The sequence below is a fragment of the Crinia signifera genome, chromosome 5, assembly GCF_055691185.1.
Source record: "Crinia signifera chromosome 5, ASM5569118v1, whole genome shotgun sequence".
Classification (NCBI taxonomy): Eukaryota; Metazoa; Chordata; class Amphibia; order Anura; family Myobatrachidae; genus Crinia; species Crinia signifera.
The window spans coordinates 283,321,425-283,340,552 of NC_139221.1; the positions used below are offsets into that span (position 1 = coordinate 283,321,425).

Here is a 19,128-nt window from a genome sequence, read left to right on the forward strand (position 1 = left end):
TGTGACTGCAGCACTGCCAGGGGCATTGGAAGCATGTTCAATGGAGCTGGACACTAGTGCTGTGCGGTGCAGTGCAGCACAGTGCAATAGGGCAGGGATGGCCAACCAATCAGAGGCAATGAGCCAAAAACTATGTTTGGTAAGAGAAAGAGCCGATACCATGCAGAAAAAGGGGTGTTGCTTAGCTTCCACAAGGCCCTATTTTTAAATGGGTTGTAGCCTAGCTGGCACAAGGCCAATTCCTCATTTTTTTTGTTCACGCCTTTGGAATGACATTTGTAGGAGCATGACCTGTTGTCAATCCTCAGGTTTAGATATGCTGGGGTGAGACAGGCACATTGAAAATTCACAATTTACGTGTTATCTTTATTAAGTTTTCACTTTGCTGTTATTTTATTAATTAGTAAGACTTTTGACAATCCTTGTTTTAAAAGAAAAAAAATGACATTCTGGCTTGTATGCGATGCTACTCGCAGTAATTCTCTCACGCGTGTCTGTAAGAACAGATTGATATTTTGATTTCACTTATTTCAGTGTTGAAAAACATGTCTCACAAAGGTAAGTAGGATGCCCCACACACCCACTCTGCTATGTAGCCTCAGGCCTGCTCTGATGTCCTGCCACTGCACCCGTTCTGTGGTCCAGCCGCTCACCCCTTCGTGGTCTTTGTTCCCGCTTCCTGATGGAGAGTACCGCATGCTTTTCCCGTGACATCATGACATCAAATTAAGCTCATAGCAAAGTAGCAAAGAAGGCAAGCGGCAGTGTCGCAGGTACGGGAACCGTCGCAAAGCGGAGTAGCGTACAATTAGAGGAGGCATGCATCAGAGCCGCGTGTGCGGGAGCCACATCTCTTTAAGAAAAGACAAACAAGCAGCTCAAGAGCCACAGGTTGGCCACCCTGCAATAGAGGGAGGGGGGGATCCTGCTACCCTCTGCCCAGCAGGATTCACAGTCAGCAGAAGTTACAATAAACAGTCACAAGGGACCTATTTAGCAGGAGGAACAGCAATATTCCATAACTCCATAGATGGTCATGGGGTCGACAAGAGGAAGGGCAACAGTCATTAGGTCAATCACTAAAGGTCGACATGACTGAAGATTGACATGGGGTTAAGTCAACAGGGTCATTAGGTCGACACAAGCATTGAGTCAACAGTCAAAAGGTCGACATGGGGTTTTCCCCTTTTATAGTCCCAAATGTCGTCACAGTCGACATGGACACCGGGACGTAACACCACACCCCCTCGCATGTGCGTCGGGCACGGTGCCTTGGTACGCTTGGCACATTATCTTATTCTCGCTCCACACGCTAGTGGATGGTAAGGCATGAAATACCACCTGTCAGCACATGTTGGCTCAAAATAAGTGAAAAACCCCATGTCGACCTTTTGATTGTCGACCTTGGGCATGCATACCTCCCAACTTTCGTGCCGAAGAAATATGGACATTCGCGTGTCGAAGCCCGAAAAGGGGGTGGGGCGTATGCAAATGAGGGCACAGCTTATGCTAATTAGCCGCAACCTCATTTTTATACGATAATAGACGCTGCGAGCATGCGCACAGCGTCTATTCTATTAGATTGGGGGGTCTCCCAACTGCCACCCCCCGCAGCGGGACAATGCCTGCCGCGGGTGGGACAGCGGGACAGGACCCAAAAATCGGGACTGTCCCGCTGTAAACGTGACAGTTGGGAGGTATGGGCATGTCGACCTAATGACCTTGTCGAGCTAACCCCATGTTGACCTTCCTCTTGGCAACCTAGTGACTGTATACCTCTTTTACCTACAGATCATTTCTATGCTCACCCTCGCATTTGCATATTTTTTAGGAGGGGTGGACATATATGGAGTCACCCCATGTCACCTTCACCTGTCACCGACTGCCACTATCTCTTCACTTCAAGCTCTACCTCTATCCCTGTATACCTTTCTGCCTGTGCCCCACTGCCTTTCCCCATTAAACTTTACTGTCACCCGCTGACACACCGTCTACCACTACCTCACCCTCAGCCTTTCCCCTATTTCACTATCCCTCCTTCTCCCTCTCTCCTGCGACCCTCTGCTTCTCCAAGACATCACCCACTACCTGTCATACGTATTCCGCATTCCCTTTGAGGCCATGCGTATTTTTTCTGGAGTGCATGTCAACAATGCATGCACGTAACCCCTCCCCTCCCAACAGTCACATTATTATCATACACATTTTCATCCAATAGATGTCCCACTGCTACCATATTGTTTACACAGTGACACCCCTCCCTGTCACACTAATACAGTATATGCCCCTCCCCCGTACAGATTCACAACACTCACACAGCTCTGCTCCTCCATCTGTACTGGGAATGGTTATCACCATGGAATTCTGGGAGCATCAGTAGCCAACTCCCAGCATGCTCCTCACCAGCAGAGTGCCATTGGGCATGTCTCCTTCCACCTGCATCCTCCTGGCTCTCTTCAATATACTGTGAGTGAGATTAATCTAAAACATGCCTGTTTTCAGGGGACTATGTAAAAACCGGACCGGACTACACTCCGGACTGCCGGACAGGACATCAAAATCTGCAGTCTGGAGCTTGTAGGGTCCGGTCCGGGGAGTGTCCTGTCCGGGGGGTGTCTTGTCGGGGGGGTCCCTGTGATAGCTATCACCAGGAACATGGGGGAGGGGAGATTACAGCCTCCCCGTGTGGTCCGGACCGTCCGGCTTTTGCTACATGCCCTGACCATACAGGGAGGCTTTATTCTCCCCCTCCTCCACTACCTGGTGACAGGTGTGACAGGCAGCCCCCCGGACAGGACACCCCCCGGACCGGAGGCTACAAGCTTCAAAATGCAGAGCTTGATGTCCGGTCCGGCGGTCTTGTCCTGGTCCGGTTTTCACCCATACCCTGTTTATAGCTATTTTAAACAAAGCAGAATTGGTATCAGCGCAGAAGATGCCTGAAAACAGGCGCATGGAACAGTAATGTCCGGATTTTTTGTCTTGCCGAAAAATAAAGACAGATTGAATACTCCCCATAGTGTCCCTTAGAACGTTTTGCCTTGGCTTCTACAATATATTTATTTATGCACCTGCTTATTTTAATCTGGTATAAAATGAACTGTAAAAAGTGGAGAAAAAAAATCACGTTTGGCCCTGTGATAATAAGACCAGCTTCAGCTGGCGAATCACAGGGCTCAGATGCAAATTTTGTGCTTCTGCACAGCCCTTTCTGCTCCTTGTCTGAGAGAGCTGTGCTGGGACAGGGCAACTGTGATCAGCTGTATGTGTCCAATGGACACATAGGCTGATCACCGTGTAAAAAAAAAAATCATACCTTCCCAGGGTCCAGGGATAGGTGTTCCAGTGAAGGCTGCCGGTCTCCAGGGCCTCCTGCTGTGCTGTGACCCCCAGTGCAGTAAAGTGATGCTGCAAAGCGGTAGCTACTTTACAGCGCCAGGGTATGGGTCACAGGAGAAGGAAGCCCTGATACTGGTAGTGCTGCAGGAGCCAATCCTCAGGAGTCGGTGAGTATAACAAAGGTGGGGGGGTTCACGGTGCAGTGCCAGATTAAGCCTTGGGGGGGGGGGGGGGGGGCCCTTGCACTTGTCATTACTGGCCGCAAACTGCATGTCAACTACACTGTCAAAACACAGAGTAAAGGCAGTATAAACTTGGTCAATGGGTAACTGCATATAAAATAAATATATATATATATATATATATATATATAAATTAGATAGATGTGTGGAAAGTGGCATTAGTGTCGGTAACCACGTACAGTATCTATATCCCTGAAGACGGGAGGGTTACCCCCCGAAACATGTCGGATCAATAAAGCTTACTTATTTGATTTGCAAAGCCTCGTGAGTGCCGCTTCATTTATTTATATATATATATAAATATATATATATATATATATATATATATATATATATATATAATTATGCAGTACAAGATCGCACTCCATCCAACTAAGAAGCAACTCCCAGGGTGACATCCAGAACTTGCAAAGAGTTCATGTATATAAACAAAGAAGGACGCACTCTCCAGAATTTTTGTAAATGCAGATAAAATCAGCTGTGTATTTGATAATTCATGTGCATCAGAAAAAATATAATTCTCAACGTTAGCGTTTCAGTCCAATGAGGACCTTCATCAGGAGATAAACATCAGATACATCTGTCAAAGGTGAAGCACAGCGTGGACCACACAGCTGTAGGAAAATACATGCCAACTACAGGGGGCCCCTAGCTAGAGGGGGGCCCAGGGGTACTGACCCCTTTTGCCCCCAATATAATCCAGCCCTGGCAGGGGGTCATCGCGATGGGGAGGGGGTGTCGGCAGCGGTGCATGCACAATACAGCATTGAGGTATTTTTCATGAAATATTATACCCCACTGGGGCTGTGGAGATCCATTGCTGGGACAGAGCTTTAACGCATGCTCTATCCATGCATGCAATAGCCATCCATGCAATGTAATCAATTATCGTATTGCGAGTTGGGCAGATGTTATCCCATGTACATCTTGCGGATGGTGATAAATGGGCCCCTTAGTGTAAACTAGGGCAGTGGTTCTCAACCTCGGTCCTCAAGTACCCCCAACAGTGCACGTTTTCCAGGTCACCTGGCAGGTGCACAGATTATTCACGGACACATTTTAAAAGATCACAGGCGGAGCTAATTATTTCACCTGTGATACTGTGTGAAAACTCATACCCTCCAACATGACCCATTGCATTTGGTACGCAATGCTCTGCTCCTGGACTTCCCTCTTAATGTATGATTGCCATCACCTGAGTGGAACTAGGTAATTGACGAGAAGGGTGTTTCAACTCAGGTGATGGCACTCATACATTAAGAGGGAAGTCCAAGAACACAGCATTGTGTACCGAATGCAAGGGTTGGGATCATTAGGTCTACAACAACTAGGTCAAGGTCGACACAAGCATTAGGTCAACAGTCAAATAGTCGACATGGGGCTTTTCACTGTTTTTTTTACCCGACTGTCGACACAGAGGACATGGACACAGTGATGCTTCGGGCACGGGGCCTCGCTACGCTCGGCACACTATTTTATTCTCCCGCGCCCTAGTGAATGGCTGGGCATAAAATACCACCTGTCGGCTCAAAAAACAGTGAAAAACCCCATGTCGACCTTTTGACTGTCAACCTAGCCCATGTAGACCTAATGTCATGTCGACCTAAAGTCATGTCCACATAGACCCATGTCGACTTTAACCCATGTCGACCTTGATGCATGTCGACCTAGTGGTGTCGACCCAATGCTTGTCGACCTAGTTGTTGTAGACCTAATGACCGAATGCAATGGGTCATGTTGGAGGGTATGGAGACCTGGAAAACGTGAACTGGGGTACTCGAAGACTGAGGTTGAAAACCACTGAACAATATTATGGGCCATAAATTTAGAGAAGCGTCTCTCTAATGAGGCCCCTGCAAATTGTCACTGTGGGGCCCACAAAGTTCTATTTAAACCCCTACTTATATCAATGCAGAAAAGTATGTTATACCCCTTTTACACCAAAATCCCTGGTCAGACCCTGGTCTTTGAACACGGGAGTTTCCAGGGTTGGACCCAGCTTCCTACCCCATTACACAGCACTGTGACCCAAGTAGGACCCAGAAACTGTCATCCAACCTTCCTTCAATGATTTAAAATAAAAATTAAAAGACATGACTAGTTAGCATTGAAGAATGTTGGTTTGTTTATTTTGTAAAATACTTTTCAAAAAGTTTTATTCAGTGCTCAAGCACACATAGCGGTAAAAAAGTGCTGCATCTCCCAAGTGCTCCCCCAGCCCCTTCCCCTGCAGCAGCAGACCGAATCTCCCATGTGCTTCCCCCCCCCCCCAAAAAAAACAAATAACAAATGATACTGCATCCTATTATGATTTCTGTGTGCACTGCCCGTAGCCTTCCTGGCTGCTGTCTTTTGCTACTGCAGCGCACTGTGCAAAGGCGTCCAGCACTTTTGGCATCCTTTCAGCACTACCCGGATGTCCCAACCATTTACACCGCCCACGACCCAGGTCCAACCAGTGTTCAACCCTGGTCAGGACCTGGGTAGGAGACCAGTGTTACTGGACCTGGGTTGGCCCCTTTTAAACCAAAGTTGACCTGGGTCCAACCTGGGTTTTTCCTTGGTGTAAAAGGGGTATTACTCTCTTATAAGGCGTGTTTTACCTGTGATCTGTGATAGGTGGGTGGGGCTTGTATAGAGAACCCTGGATGAAAATGACTTTGGCACAGTATATGTAAGAACAATCAAGTTCTGAGCAACACAGGATCTGGATGAAAACACAGCAACTTGTTATATACTGTACAGCATCACATGCAAGGAGTGAGTGACTTGAACATTTTGTTCCTCCAAAACATAGCAGTCATCTCTGTATTACATAACGCATCTCTGTATTACATAACGTGCTGTCCATTTAAATAGAAATAAAAAACATTGTGGTTTTACTCTAAGGTTACCAATAAATGTCATTGCTCTTACCCCCGGGCGCATTGTGTTTCTCCTTCTCCTTCTCTTTGCAGCCATCCTGTCTCCTTTCCTAGCAGTGTGTGAGCAGCACTAAGCTGTGCTGTCTGGCAGGGGAGGAAGGAGGAGTCCTGCTGGATCCTGTGTCCTAGAGACCAGCTTCATCATTCAATACAGCTCTGAGTCCTGTAATAATAACCCATGAGGGTGTTCCCAGCTCCACCTGTGTCATCATATAATCTCAGCCACAGGTGCTGCTTCTAGCATACAGTATATAGCAAATGTAGAAATCCTATGGCCAGCAGAATTCCGGGCAACAATTATTCCCTCTAAACTGTTTTACTTACTGTAATAACTAATTCATCTTCCCTTTTACCGGACATCGGAACCTATTTATCAATTATTACTTGTGGGATATTCGCAAATAATAAGTATAACTCAAATCATACTTGCCTACTTTTGAAAACTAGTTTCAGGGAGATTATAGTTGGAAATAGAATTGGTACTCTTTACCTAGAACGGCGCCCATCGCGACCATCGAATGCACTAAAAAACGGGTGCGATGCGATGCCCGCGATGGCCGCGATTTCCCATAGGGATCAATGTTAAAAGTGAGATTGGACGCGATTTGAGTGTTCAATGCCTCAATGCCCGCGATTTTTCCATAGGAAACAATGTTAAATGGGTCACAGAGCCCAAATAGTCACCCTAAAGTCTGAAATGGCCCCCACAATTGTTAACGCCACCCCACGATCAACGTCAACCCGAAGCGTGGCGAGCGCAGCGAGCCCACGAGGGGCGGCGGTACGCGTCCTCCGACCTTTTCATACCCCCACTATCCACGTCGGCGTGGAGTTGAGAATAGAATAGAACCGAGCCCGAAGCGTGGCGAGCGGATGCGGATACCTTCACAGGTAAACGCGTCCCTTCGCGGGCTTCACAGGTATCCGCGTCCCCTCGCGGGGCGCGCTGCGCTCGCCACACTTCGGGCTCGGTGGCTCGCTGCGCTCGCCACACTATTCTATTCTCAACTCCACGCCGACGTGGATAGTGGGGGTATGAAAAGGTCGGAGGACGCGTACCGCCGCCCCTCGCGGGCTCGCTGCGCTCGCCACGCTTCGGGTTCACGTTGATCGTGGGGTGGCGTTAAAAATTGTGGGGGCCATTTAAGACTTCAGTGGGACTATTAGGGCTCTGTGGCCCATTTAACATTGTTTCCTATGTAAAAATCGCGGGCATTGAGGCATTTAACACTAAAATCGCGTCCAATCTCACTTTTAACATTGATCCCTATGGGAAAACGGGCGCCGTTCTAGGTAAAGAGTACCATAGAATTTTGCACAGCGCCCCATTGAGGGGGCATGTCATGCACCACTTAAAAGGCGTGTCTAGTTCCATATATGGAGAGATTGTGAAAAGAGATTGTGCACGTGGCACTTAGAAGCGTGGGTGTGTACTGCTACATCTTAGAGGAATCTTGTAAAATTACTTATATTCAAATGTAGATGAGCCCCAAAGCAGTTAGTAAGAGCTACTATACTTGGTAAAGTGCTGGGAAATGGTGCTGATGATTCAATGCACAGTAAATGTATCTGTCTCTTATTCCCTTTCCCCCCCAAAGTGTAATGTGGGCTAGGTGAAATGAGGGAGATTGCTAGACTAATGAGGGAGAGAGGGAGATTGCTGCTATTTCAGGGAGTCTCCTGCAGAATGCAGGAGGGTAGGCAACTATGACTCAAAAGTATGTACATTAGAAGGTGCTGGAGACTACTGATTTTTAAGTCAGTCCCCTGGGTCCCCTAAACAGGAAACGGTCATTAGGTCGACACTATTAAGGTCGACCACTGAATGTCGATGGGCCTTAGGTCGACATGAAAAAGGTTGGCATATCGAAGGTCAACAGGGTCAAAAGGTTGATACAATCATTAGGTCGACATTTGGAAGGTTGACAGTCAAAAGGCTGACATGGGTTTTTCCCTTTTTCTTGAGCTGTCACGTGCCGACAGGCAGTGTTTCATGCCTTACTGCCCATTAGAGTGCGAAGGGAGAATATACTGTGCCGAGTGCAGCGAGCCATGCGAGGAGACGCGCTGCACCAATATGGTGTCCATGTTGACTATTTTGACATTTGGGACAAAAAAAAGTTAAAACCCCATGTCGACCTTTTGGAGTTGACCTTCCCAATGGCGATCTAATACGCGTGTTGATATTTTGACCCTGTCGGCCTTAGGCATATCAAACTTTTGTCTGTGACGACCTCAGGCCTGTCGACCCAATGTATGTAGTCCTTAAGTTGATTAACCCAATGATCTATATGCGCCAGATCCCGATAGTTCTTCAGACCCCGGATAGAGTAGATCTGTATCCCTCTCACTCTCTAGTGAAATGGGCACAATGGAGAGAATAATTCAGTGAAGGGAGGGTGTGGGGCAAAAATTAAATGATTCAGGGCTAGATGTAGGGTTACCACCCGTCCGGGATTACTCCGGACAGTCCGGTAATTGAGACCGGAGTCCGGAAGGGTGGCTGCCCCGGACTATAGATTGTCCGGGAATTGATTCCCCCCACCCGGCCGGCCGCACGTGTGCTTCCTGTCACACTGCCAGGCTCCGAGTGTAGCTCATGACAGGAACCGGGCTCTGCTGGCTGCGCTGCACGCAGCGATACACCGGGCTACGCGTTACGGGGACATCACTGCGCTGCTGGCTGTACAGGCCGGGCGCAGAGAGTGCTGGGGTCACTACCAGACAAAGACAGGACCTTTTGATGACATCAAAGTCATGTGACCAGCTCTATCTTGCTGCATGTGACTGCCCCATTCGAAACGATGTCAAAGAGGTGGAAGAATTGAAAAGCAGACTCGCCTCTGAGATTGTAGGAGGAGAAAGGCTGGCGACCGTGGTGATGTGCTGCCGCCGCACCTGTATCAGCACTGCTTCAGGGCCACTGTAGATAGTTCCTGTCTAGCTGAAGAAGAAGCTTGTGTCCCTAGGGCTTGGGCCAAGTGTGGAGATAGGAAATTGGCAGTATTGTATCCTCAGTCCTCTATTTAACACGGGTCCTAGCATGATGTGGAAGTACTGTCCTCCTGGAGAGGGTTGTGTTGGGAGGTATAGTGTCACTGTAATATTAGACAAAAAATCTGACACAGGTAATAAAACCTGTGTCCGATTTTTTGTCTAATATTACAGCTATCCCAGAGACCCAAGTCCCAGTCAGTGTCTGTCGACAGACTACCGATGCACCCTCAACCTACCACCCCAACCCCACCACTGTGTATTGCAGGCCAGTTCTGTCTCCAGCCCTATGTGGGCTGCCTGTGGCTGCCCCCCTGACCTAGCAGGCCCTATGATCCCCTCCTGCCCTCAACAGGGACCCACTCTTCTGCTCCTGCTGCTCTGTCTGATAGAGCATGCAGCCCCTGGCATAGAGCATGAAACCCACAGCAGCAAGCATGTAGGTAAGTGGCACTTATGTGGCATAATATGTAATAGGCATTACGGCATGTGGTATTATATGTAATGGGCATTACAGTGTGTGGCATAATGTGTAATGGGAATTAGTGTTTGGTATAACGTGTAAGGGGCATTATAGCGTGTGTCGCATAACATGTAATGGGTATTATGGTATGTGGTATAATATGTAATGGATGTGTGATGTGTAACAGGCATTATGGTGTAAATTTTTGGCGCGCACTGTCCCTGTTCTCCTTAGTTTAAAAGAATTGTTCAGCCCTGGCATAACTCTTGATGGGCATTGTGGCCTCTGGTGCGCGCTGTCACTGTTGTCCTTCTTTTAAGAAAAATTGTTGAGCCCTGGCATAACGTGTAATAGGCACTATGGCATGTGGTATAATATGGATGTGTGACGTGTAATAGGCATTATGATGACAATTTTTCGGCAAGCACTGTCAATTTTATCCCTATTTTTAATTTGTTTTCAATTATCCACTCATGGCATAACGTGTAATGGGCATCACGGTGTGTGCCATAATGTATAATGGGCATCAGTGTGTGGCATAACATGTAATGGGCATTACAGTGTGTGACGTGATGTAACGTGTATGTGGCATTACCGTGTACAAATTCAAGAATAGATTTGAAGCAAATGTAAAAAACAACAACCCATAAGGCGGGGCTGGGGGCGGGCCAATGGGTGGGCTGTGGGTGTGTCAAGGGGCATGTCACTGTCCGGGAATCGCTCAACACACGGGAGCCCTTCTGCTCCACGGGAGGTTTCTGTCCTCCCTGAGCTCGCCTTAGAACCCTTCATTACGGTTTGACAGGTGTACCGCCCTAGGTAGATGTATGAAGCAGTGATAAGGGAGAAGTGATACAGTGACTGGTACTTTATCATTGGCCAATCAGCTCCTGACTGTGAAGTTAGGCCACTGACCTGCACTGATGCCATAAATTTAAATGTTGGGCTGAGATTGGGCGCCCTCCAGCAGCTGGTGCCCTAGGCAGCTGCCTAAAGCTGCCTAGTGGTAGCACCGGCCCTGCCCCCTCCCCCTATTGTTACAACAATTACCAACACAGGCAGCAGGCTGAGTGACTAGCAGGGGCGGGATATAAAACCAGCCCAGAAAATTTCTGAAAGCAGCCCTAATGGAGGTGGGAGGGGCCATGATCAACCAGGGGGGGGATACTTTAACCCACGGGTCTTCAAACTGTGGCCCTCCAGATGTTGTGGAACTACATGACCCAGCATGCCCTGACAGTTTTGGCATGCTCTTATAGGAAAAAATGTGGCAACGCATGTTGGAACATGTAGTTTCACAACATCTGGAGGGCCACAGTTTGAAGACTCTTGCTTTAACCTCATATGTCACTGACCCCCCCCCCCCCGGCTGACCATTCCCCCTCACAAGATTCCCACCCCCTACAGGGTTAGGCTGCAGGGTGTATGTAAGGTTAGGGTCAGGCTGCAGGAGACGGAAGGGTGAATGGTTAGGGTTAGGCTTGGCTGGGTTTTTCCGGTTAGGGTTAGGCTGCGGCTGTGTGTGTGAATAGGGTTAGATTGCGGCTGGGTGTATGTGTGGATAGTGTAAGGCTATGGCTGTGTGTGTGTGTGGATAGGTTTAGGCTGTATCTGTGTGTGTGTGTATGGATATGGCTAGGGTGCAGCTGGTTTTGTGTATGGATATTGTTAGGTTACAGGTGTGTGTGTGTATGGATATGGGTAGGTTACAGGTGTGTGTGTATGGATATGGATAGGTTACAGGTGTGTGTGAGTATGGATATGGGTAGGTTACAGGTGTGTGTGTGTGTGTGTGTATGGATATGGGTAGGTTATAGGTATGTGTGTATGGATATGGGTAGGTTACAGGTGTGTGTGTGTCTGGATATGGGTAGGTTACAAGTAGAGATGAGCGGGTTCCTAGAGATCCGAACCCCCCCGAACTTACCTGATCCGAGGCCGGATCCAGGGAGTTCGCCGGTTCCCACCATCTTCCCGGGTCCAAAACGAGGGTGAAACGTCATCACCCTGCGTCGGATTCGGATCTCTATATAAGATCCGACTCCGGCGCCATCTTTATTCTGCAAGTGGAAGTCAGACAGCACGGATGTCTGCACAGGAAAAAACCTATGGGGACAAAAAACACTGTGGGGGGGGGGGATATACTAAGGAGGGGCAATTAATGGGGGAACAATTAATTGGGGCTGCTCAAGGGGGACAATGTCGGAATCTAAAGGTACATTTACTAAGGGGGAACTTATGGTGCAGGAACTTTTGCACATCTACTAAGGGCAGGGCTGGGCAATTGCGGCCCTCCAGATGTTGATGAACTACACATCCCAGCATGCCTTGCATCAGTTTCAGCATGGCCACATAGCAAAACTAATGCAAAGCATCCTGGGATGTGTAGTTCATCAACATCTGGAGGGCCGCAATTGCCCAGCCCTGACTAAGGGGGAACTACTGAGGGGGAAACTATACTAAGTGGAAACTATTCAGGTTACAACTACTAAGTTGGCATTACTAAGGCTACTACTAAAGGGGGCTGTTACAGTATATGCTACTACTGTTATATGGGACTACTGTTGGGGACATCTAAGGGGCTCTCTTAATAAAAAGGGTTTTTTTTGTTTTGTTTTTTTACTACAGGGCTGCCCCGAATTAGTCCAGCTGTGCTGCCCAGTGTCCCGTATCAGTCCAGCGGAGCCACCCCCATTTTTTAATTGAAATAAAAAAAGGTGTTTTTTTCTTAACCTGCAAGGGGTGTTAAGTGTGCCGTATCAGTCCAGCTGTGCTGCCCAGTGTCCCGTATCAGTCCAGGGGTGCCTGCATTTGTGCCGTATAATTCCAGGGGTGCCCAGTGTCCCGTATCAGTCCAGGGGTGCGCCCATGTGTGCCGTATAATTATATGGGTGCCCCCATGTGTTCCGTATCAGTCCAGGGGTGCCCCCATGTGTCCTGTATCAAACCAGGGGAGCTGCCTTTTTTTAAAATGAAAAAAATAAAAAGGTGGGTTTTTTTTTGTTTCTACTGCAAGGGCTGTTAAATGTGCTGTATCAGTCCAGGGGTGAGCCAAGAATGCCGTATAATTCAAGTCTGCCATATTATTCCAGGTGTGCTGCTCTTTTTTTTAATTAAAAGAATAAAAGTTTTTCTTTTTTTTCACTGCAGGAATGTTGCCATGTCTGCCGTATAATACTATGTCTGCCGCCATGTGTGCTGTATCAGTCCAGGGGTGCCACCATCTGTGCCGTATAATTCCTGGGGTAAGCCAAGTCTGCCAATTCATGGGGTGCTGTCAAGTGTGCCATATCAATCCAGGGGTGATGCTAAATGTGCCGTATCAGTCCAGGGGTGATGCTACCTGTGCCATATCAGTCCAGGGGTAATTCTAGGTGTGCAGTATCAGCCTAGAGGGTATGCTAAGTGTGCCATATCAGTCTAGTGTTTGTGCCGCACACTTGTGTGGCTTATCATAGTTACCCAGCTACCTCGGTGCAACCTTTTGCCCTAAAAACAATATTGTAAGGTGTGAGCTGTTCAGAATAGACTGGAAATGAGTGTAAATGAATGTTATTGAGGTTAATATAGCGTAGGAGCAAAAAATAAAAAACAAAATTCTGCAATTTTAGCAGTTTTTATGCTTTTTTAACAAAAAATCAGAACCCAAAACCCAAAAAATCCAAACACAAAACACTTAGGAGGTGTTTTGCCAAAACCCATTAGAACCCAAAACCTCAAGGTAATCAGAACCCAAAACCCAAAACCTGAAAAGTGTCCGGTGCACATCTCTAGTTACAAGTGTGTGTGTGTGTGTGTGTGTGTGTGGATATGGTTAGGTTACAGGTGTGTGTGTGCATAGGTGCCGATTGTGTGGGTGCTCAAGGGCCCGAGCACCCATGGAAATTAATGAGCACCCCGTGCTGCTGGGCCGCCATATTAACTTGCTGTTTGCGGCCACCTGGGAAACAGTATGACGGGAAGAGTGTATACTGTCCGCGGAGTACCTGCACTATGGGGGCATTTATGTACCTACACTGTGGAGGAATTTATGTACATGCACCGTGAGGGCATTTATGTACCTGCATTGTGAGGGCATTTATGTACCTGCACTGTGGGGGCATTTATGTACCTGCACTGTGGGGGCATTTATGTATTTGAAACTCTGTTGCCGTAATTTGAATATTGGAGACAACTGTGCTCCGTAATATAAATTGGTATTATTTTGTGGCCACACCCCTTCCCCATGAAACCACTCCTCTATATTTTTGGCTTGAGCACCCACCAGCAAAAACATAAATCGGCACCTATGTGTGTGTGTATGGATATGGGTAGGTTACAGGTGTGTGTGTATGGATATGGGTAGGTTACAGGTGTGTGTGTATGGATATGGATAGGTTACAGGTGTGTGTGGATATGGGTAGGTTACAGGTGTGTGTGTGTGTGTGTGTGTGTGTATGGATATGGTTAGGTTACAGGTGTGTGTGTGTGTGTGTGTATGGATATGGGTAGGTTACAGGTGTGTGTGTATGGATATGGTTAGGCTGCGGCTGGGTGTTTATTGACCGGTTTAGGCTGCCAGTGGAGGGGGTGTACAGTTGCCTATGTGTGTAAGGTTAGGTTTTGGAAGTGGGGGTATGGTTAGGTTTAGTCTGCAGGTGTGAGGGGATCAGTGCGGTGTGGTGGTGCCTGCTGTCATGCAGGTTACCTGGACCACTTATCTAGTACCGCATCCTCTCACCTTCAGGCCATGACAAACTACGGTCCTTTCCTCTGTCCTACAATGTTCTTACAAAAAGGAGCTTCGCACCTATGTGTAGGTCATCCTCTGCACTATTGGCATCAGAGCGTGAATTAACACCTACTGTATCAGCACTTGTGCATCTGGGTGAAAATTTGACCTTGCACTGGAATGCAAGGCCCACGGTCCACCCAGATAGAAGGGGATAGAAAGAGACAAACACAGAGACAGATGGACAGAGATGACACTCACCACCCTCAGTCTTGTACTTCCTCCACTTCTCCACTTACAGGTCCTTGTAAAGAGACAAGGGCAACAGCACTGTGCAGGGCCTAACACTACCTAGTGTGAAATGCAATTACTACAGCACAAAGCCTTCAAACTGACACTGACCACACACACTGTGTGTGGTACGACACAAACTCTAAACATTTCTAAACTTTTCTAAAGCAAACTCTGCCCTGCACAGGAATCAACATCCAGGGCCTAGTTCCCCCTGATTACCGGCAGGCCTAATTAATCTCACAGGCCTAACACCCAGCTACTGGGGCCTCGGGCCTAAATGCCCGGCTATACTGGTCCATGGGCCTAAATGCCTGGATCATATGGGATTTGGGCCTAGTGTCCAGCAACTGGGGCCTCAAACCTAGTGCCAGCTACTGCGGTAACGGGCCTGGAGGGCCTGACTGCTGGGGCCATGGGCCTAATGCCCGACCTATATGGGCCCATGATGTCTGGGCATGAGGTTCTAATTAATACACCCATGGGTTGATGTGGCCCGACTACCATGCCACACGGGCCTAATGCCCTGAACACCCGGTGGTCTAGGGAGGGGTAGGTGGCCACTGGCACCCTACCTGGAGTTGGGAGAGGCCGCGGGGGGAGCTTCTTTAGCTCTTTTGTCTTCCTCCCCTGCAGGCCTCTCCAGATGTCATCTTTCTTCTGCTGTTGGCCCATCACCCATTCACTAGTCCCGGGATGGCAAGGATGCACGGCCAACATACAGGCACTGGGGTGCACATACGATGTAAATCTAGAATGGGCCCATGGACACTGCACAGAGCTTTGCGAGGCACAATTGTATACAAATATGGGAAGCATGGTGGGCTTTAGATGATCCGCGGCCTGCCACTGTTGAGGAGGTTTGGCAGCCTGTGTGCGGCTGTTAGTGTGGTAGAAGTGGTGGCCATGTGGGTGATAGGGCAGCCCTGGCCTTCCCCTGTGTGTCCTCATATCACCCCCCCTGATCAAGATCCCACTGGCTCCAGGAACACATCGGCTCTATACCACACCTCCACCCTATCAGATAGTAAACTGTCGGACCCTGAACTCCACACAAGGTACCACTAATTAAAACTGTGTTTACATTATATAGTATACAATATCGCATTCATAGACCTTGTTATGGTTCAGTTTATTTGATATGAGATGTGAGCAAGGTGTTAATAAAAGCCAACTAATCCCTTTCATACCAAAGGGTTTAATAAGAATTTGCATTCCGAATGAGCAGTGGATTACATTTTCTTATAGTCCTTTCAGGCAGTGTCACAAGATTTCTGATCCTCAGAATAATAATAGTATTTTTTTTTTAAATAAAATAAAATAAAACTGCTACAGTACATATTTGGGTACTTGTGGACAATCACGGCTCCCACGAACAGAAATGCATCCAAATGCATTGAAATTTGTATCAAACATGTTCAATGGCCCCCAAATGTAATTATCAACGCGGCGGTACGCGTCCTACGACCTTTTCATACCCCCACTATCCACGTCGGCGTGCATCAGCGAGCCACCGAGCCCGTGGATAGTGGGGGTATGAAAAGGTCGTAGGACGCGTACCGCCGCCACTCGCCACGCTTCGGGTACACCACTTAGCACTGGTAGTGCCTCCGATAGTTCCCCATTTACCACTACTCGCTGCTCCCTGTTGCACAGCCAGTTGCCTACCCATCTGCATATATTATCGTCCAGTCCCACGTCCCTCATTTTAGCTATTAGCCTATTATGTGGTACCGTGTCAAAGGCCTTGGCGAAATCTAGGTAAATCACATCCACAGCATTACCCTCATCAAGATTTCTGCTAACCTCCTCATAAAACCCTACAAGGTTAGTTTGACACGAACGATTTCTCGTGAACCCATGCTGGTTCCTACTGAGTATATGATGCTTATCCAGATATTTTATGATACTATCCCTTAAAAATCCTTTGAATATTTTTCCCACTATCGATGTTAAGCTTACTGGTCTATAATTTGCAGGATCCTCCTTTTTACCTTGTTAGTACATATGCGGCAGCATCGCGGCGGCTGCCAGGCGAAGGGCGGTGATGTATATTAATACATCCCGCCCTCTATCCTTCTATGATTAGTGCCCAGTTGTGTGTCTCGTGATACCAATGATGTCATAACCATCCCTTCTTATTACAGATTCCAGCTACCCGACTTTCCCCGCAAGGCTTCTTGCATTAGCCATTAAGCATTTTAGTTTATGTTTAGCCATATCAGGACCAATATTGTTACCAATTTTTTTAGTTGTGTACCCTGTAACCCCCCTCTTTCCTGTCTCACTCTCAAAAGCCTCACTATAGCACTCCCTGCTAATCCCATTGTTAGATGCGTTTACATTATTAAATGCTCCCATCCTACACCATCATTTATTACATGGTCGTCTGTACGCAAAAACTGTAAAGTTGTAACATCACCTTTAGTACCTAATACCTCAGAAGCATGCCCACATAACGCCCCATTTACAAGGTCATCTGTATGCAAAAACTGTAAAGTTGTAACATCACCTTTAGTACCTGATACATCAGAAGCATACCCACATAACGCCCCATTTATGCCCTTAGCAGTCCATTTTAATAATCCTGTTCCTCTATCCTCCCCCCCCATCTCCTCCCTCCGCGAGATACTTTCTCCCATTCCAACTTTCCTCTCTGCCAGTTTCGCCTAATCTTGCTACCCCCTCCCCCCCAGTGCCTAGTTTAAAATCTCCTCCAACCCTCTGACCATCCTTCCTCGTTCAGGTGCAATCCATCACGAGAAAAGAGATGGCGCCTGACCGAGAAGACCGCCCAGTGCTACATGAACCCGAAACCCTCCTTCCTGCACCAGTCCTCAAGCCACACGTTTACCTCCCTGATCTCCCTCTGTCTTCCTGGGCATGCTCGTGGCACTGGTAATATTTCAGAGAAAATTACCCTAGATGTCCTCGCCTTTACTTTCTTACCTAATTCCCTATAATCTTTCTTGAGGACATCCCACCTACCAATAACTTTGTCATTGGTACCGATGTGTATCAAGACCGCTGAGTTCCTTCCAGCCTCTCCCAGTAATCTGTCTATTCGGTCGGTGATGTGTCGATCCCAAGCACCCGGGAGGCAACAAACCGTACGACGATCATGGTCTCGATAGCAGATTGCCCTATCTGTTCTCCTGATGATAGAGTCCCCTACCACCACCATCTGGCTTGCTTCTTTACTAACTGCCGTCCCATTTGAGCTAGAGGGGCCCCTCCTCTGGTTGCTAGAGGGGGCAGTTACCTCCAGCTCCGTCATATCGTCGCTGTCATCTACCGAATTTTCATCCAATCGGGCAAATTTATTCGGATGTGATAGCTCCGAAATGTCGTGCCTGTCCCTCCTGCCCCTCTTATTCCCCTTCCTAACCGTGACCCAACTTGCTGGCTGATCGTCCTTGTCTAACAGTGACCCCATCTGTAACTCCTCCACCGTTCTGTCTAGACTCTGCTCAAGATTGGAAATATCTCTCAGACGCTGAACGGTCCGCTCTAGATCGGTGTCCTGGGCTTCCAGGGCGGACGTTCGCTCGCATCTCGCACAGATGTATTCGCACTGGAACTTTTGCTCCAGGTGCGCATACATTTTGCACGCCATGCACTGAGTGAGGTTTTCAATCATGGCCTCACCCATTTTATCTGACTCCCTGACCACTATGCAGTTACTCCCTACCGAATGAAATCAGCCAATATTAGTTAATTGATACTTATCCGGTCTTGCAGATTTTCAGCCCTTCTAGTGTCCTTGCTCCTTGTGAGTTTGTTGAGTCGGCCGTTCGATTCTGATTCAATAGTGTGTGTTCTGTTTGGATGACCTGCAATTAGCTTTGTGGTGTCTTGTGTCAGAAGCAGGGATTGATAGTAGTCCGCGCTGCCCTCTACTGGTTTCAGTTGCAGAGTATTTAGTCACCTGCAGCTTCACCCCCGCTGCAGGTGTTTAATCACCCCCCCCCGCTCCTCTTCTCACACGCTGCCGCTGCCGCGTCCACTCCACACACGCGGTCATACACACACACCGCTGCTGCCTTGGTCTCCCACAAGCCGCCTGAAGCCGTCTGCAGCCGCGTCTCCTCTCTTGTCAACTACCGGCGTCTCACACTCCCAGCATCACTCACTCCTCGCTCGTTCAGCGTTCTCCCGATGTCC

At 48.1% G+C, this 19,128-nt stretch overlaps 1 protein-coding gene and 1 long non-coding RNA gene across 6 annotated transcripts in view; one reads left to right on the forward strand and one right to left on the reverse strand.

Moving 5' to 3' along the window:
- The window catches only part of LOC146081137 (ATP-binding cassette sub-family B member 5-like), an 89,602-nt gene extending 82,958 nt beyond the window's left edge, over window positions 1-6,644 (reverse strand). For 2 of the 4 annotated variants that reach the window (XM_083189129.1, XM_083189133.1), the window contains exon 1: window positions 6,498-6,644. In XM_083189129.1, coding sequence (XP_083045255.1) covers window positions 6,498-6,542 — 45 coding nt within the window. In that variant the 5' untranslated portion in view covers window positions 6,543-6,644. Of the gene's footprint in view, window positions 1-2,315; window positions 2,465-3,316; window positions 3,393-6,497 lie in introns of those variants that run through there. The other 2 variants (XM_083189131.1, XM_083189130.1) reach the window with 2 other exon arrangements.
- LOC146081143 (uncharacterized) overlaps window positions 2,298-19,128 on the forward strand; it is a 76,110-nt gene continuing 59,279 nt past the window's right edge. For both annotated transcript variants that reach the window (XR_014475073.1, XR_014475072.1), the window contains exons 1-2: window positions 2,298-2,466; window positions 13,113-13,207. This is a non-coding gene — a long non-coding RNA (uncharacterized LOC146081143). The remainder of the gene's footprint in view (window positions 2,467-13,112; window positions 13,208-19,128) is intronic.